Consider the following 3146-nt stretch of genomic DNA (forward strand, 5'->3'; position numbering starts at 1 on the left):
ACTCTTTAAAAAAACAATTGCTGTTTAGAAATAAAATACAAAATTAATATGTGAAATGGCTGACAAAATTATATAATTATAGAACATCACAAATTCAATAAATTATCAAAACCTCTTACTAATAGTTTTTAAAAAGTACTATACTCAAACATATATATTAAATTTCTTTAACATATAAGAAAAATTATAGAAAATGTTACATATTTACAAAAAAAAACAAAAAGTTACAAACCAACATTATATCTACGAATCAAGATCTAGAATATACAAATATCATTACAAAAAAAAGAGCATACGTGCATGTGATAACAAAGAACCGAACATATGCCGGATCAATTTTTAAATTGTTATTATTTTATAAAATAGATTTTGATTAAAATTTATAATATAATTATAGAACATCACAAATTCAATAAATTATCAAAACCTCTTACTAATAGTTTTTAAAAAGTACTATACTCAAACATATATATTAAATTTCTTTAACATATAAGAAAAATTATAGAAAATGTTACATATTTACAAAAAAAAACAAAAAGTTACAAACCAACATTATATCTACGAATCAAGATCTAGAATATACAAATATCATTACAAAAAAAAGAGCATACGTGCATGTGATAACAAAAAACCGAACATATGCCGGATCAATTTTTAAATTGCTATTATTTTATAAAATAGATTTTGATTAAAATTTATAAAAAATATTATTACAAATAAAAATACAAATACGATTGCAAAAAAAGCATTAAAATAAAAATTAAATTTATAAAAAAAGTTTAAAACAAAAAATATACCCGTCCAATCTAGTTTATCTTACAACATCATTATGATTTCGTTGACCCTGAAACCGCCTTTAATTCGCTTCAATTCATTGTTCAACCTCCCTATCTTTCCAACAACTCATCGAACATTCTTTTTGACTTTAAAGAACCCGTAAGTTAGTCAAACACTACATTAACAACTCAACCAAAAGTCATTACTAGTCTACTAGATCAACTAATGTGGTAATTACTACTTTTTCATCTTGCAAGCAATTACTTGAAAGTATACTAAATATAAACTTTTGTAAGATTAAAATCCATTTAAAGTACTAAGAATTCTAAAAATACAATCACCCCTCTATTTTTCAAAATATTACAACGTCTACCAAACTAATTAGTTTCATTCTCTTTTCTAATTCTCAACCATTCAAGCCGAGCCAAACACCAAACTGGAAGATATGTTCTCGTTCATCGCGGACTTTTGGTGACGGTGCTCCCCTTCGTAAGTCACAATAAGCATGGTTGGATCATCCAATGCTCGTTCTACGTGTTTCCTCGCTGGACACCCTCTAAACGTACTACATTTGTAATATCCCCTGAATCATAAACAAATCACCACCGTTAGATCTCTACACGATCAAATCAGACAATTATATTAACGGTGGATAGTGAGAGTCCGATAGTTACCGTGGGTGTGGTGAGCCCTTAATCGGTTTTTGTCCGTATTTCCTCCATGAATACTCGTCCACTGGAATATCGGCTATCTTTGCACTTATTGCCGGTACTCTCACGCTTCTCTTCATCCGATTTTTCCTGCTGTAGTTAATAAATAATTATAGTTAATTTAAATGATTTTAACAAACACAAAATGTTAAACAAGTCAACGGTCAAATAAATACTTTTTAAAACATTAACCTTCCCTACACAAAACGACAACAAAACAATTAACTAGTCATCGTCTGGCGTGCTTTAAGTTTATGTCGTTGATATTTACGAAGTACGTTGACTGTCTGGTTAAGCCAAACCGGTTAAGAATCCGGAATATCAATTTGGTTCACGAATCAACTTACACTAGTACCATACTACCCAAGCAAGATGATTAAACCGGTTTAGAAAGTAGTAAACCGGACTATAATTTTATTACAGGTATTTCGTAACAATACCTTTTCTTGCAATGACACTTTCCGCTGCCGGAGCCAGAGATCTTGCCGGAAAAGTTCTGAGAGTGGTCATGCTCAAAGCATCTCTTTCTGTAAGGAAGACCAGCAAGCGGCGGTTTCCCCGAGGAAGCTACAGGCGCCGGAGCAAGAAAAATCGAAGATCCCTTGGATACACTCCCGTCGCCGGTGATCGCCGAAGACATGAAAGAAGAGTTCGAGGAGACGCTAAAGCTCTCCTTTGCAAACTCAACAATCTCCGTGCTCTTGGTTTTGGCGCCAAATACGGTTGGTCTGGTGAAATCTAGCGTCAGGCTTTGCGGATGCGACTGAACAAAGCTCCCCGGAGTTACTACCGGTGCCGGAGGAGATAGCTGAGAAGGAGGCGTTGGCTGAGAAACGGGTGGAAGAGGAGGAGATGCGGCGGAGGAGGATGAAGATGAAAGAGGGGACTGAACCGGTCCGCGTCTAAACCGGGCGTGACCGGTCCGGTTAAGGAGAGAGATGACTTTTTTGAATTTGGAGACGGTGAAGTCGGTGATCTCAGAGCAGCCAGCGTTATGGTCTTTAGGACGGTTAGAGAGAACACTGATCAGGTGTTCCATGCTTTTTAAGCCTTGCGATGCAGCTTCCTGCATAGCCGTTTGATCTTCCATCTTAGGAAAACGCATGATATCGACGGTCATGATGAAGTTATCAAGAGAAAGAGAGAAAAGTTTGAAGATCTGGGAAAATGGAAGTTTTTTTTTAATTATGAGAGCGAAAGTGGAAGATGGAAGATGAAGGAAGGTCGTGATATATGGGGAATGAAGTTGCAACCGGGTGACCGGGAGATCAGGTCAAAGCTTTTTTAGTCAAACTGCATTTTTTGATCCAACGGTTGAGATTGAAAAAGATTTCTGTGGAATAAAGCAATCAAATATGTTGGTCTCCTCGAGTTTAAAGTGGGTGGGGTCCTCTTGATTACAAAGCAATCTTCAAAATAAAGGGTCAGTGCGTAATATTGAATTTGGAAGAATCGTTTTGAAATCTGGCTTCAAAGAGACTAATTTAATATTGTTCTCTGTTCTATTTTAACACTACAACTTGTCAAAAAATATATGGCGCAAATATACAAACAATGTATTTCTAAAATTGTTGCAGCATTGACCAAATAAAATATAAATAAATATGTAATGGTTGTAAAGAATACTTAAATGTATAGATAGACGACTTTAGCATTTAT

General features: G+C 34.7%; 1 protein-coding gene across 2 annotated transcripts; it reads right to left on the reverse strand.

The window, feature by feature from the left end:
- Positions 1–1037: 1037 nt before the first annotated feature.
- Positions 1038–2832, reverse strand: LOC103864561 (probable WRKY transcription factor 17). 2 transcript variants are annotated; one of them, XM_009142315.3, is made up of 3 exons: positions 1928–2832; positions 1452–1577; positions 1038–1360 (listed from the first exon to the last, which is right to left on the reverse strand). In XM_009142315.3, the coding sequence occupies exons 1-3, from the start codon at positions 2605–2607 to the stop codon at positions 1192–1194; spliced, it is 975 nt and encodes a 324-aa protein (XP_009140563.2). In that variant the 5' UTR covers positions 2608–2832; the 3' UTR covers positions 1038–1191. The 2 variants fall into 2 exon arrangements, with proteins under 2 accessions (XP_009140563.2, XP_009140562.2); XM_009142314.3 differs by having other exon boundaries at positions 1452–1580; positions 1928–2715.
- Between the last annotated feature and the right edge of the window lie 314 nt (positions 2833–3146).

Source organism: Brassica rapa, chromosome A04 (genome assembly GCF_000309985.2).
Source record: "Brassica rapa cultivar Chiifu-401-42 chromosome A04, CAAS_Brap_v3.01, whole genome shotgun sequence".
Classification (NCBI taxonomy): Eukaryota; Viridiplantae; Streptophyta; class Magnoliopsida; order Brassicales; family Brassicaceae; genus Brassica; species Brassica rapa.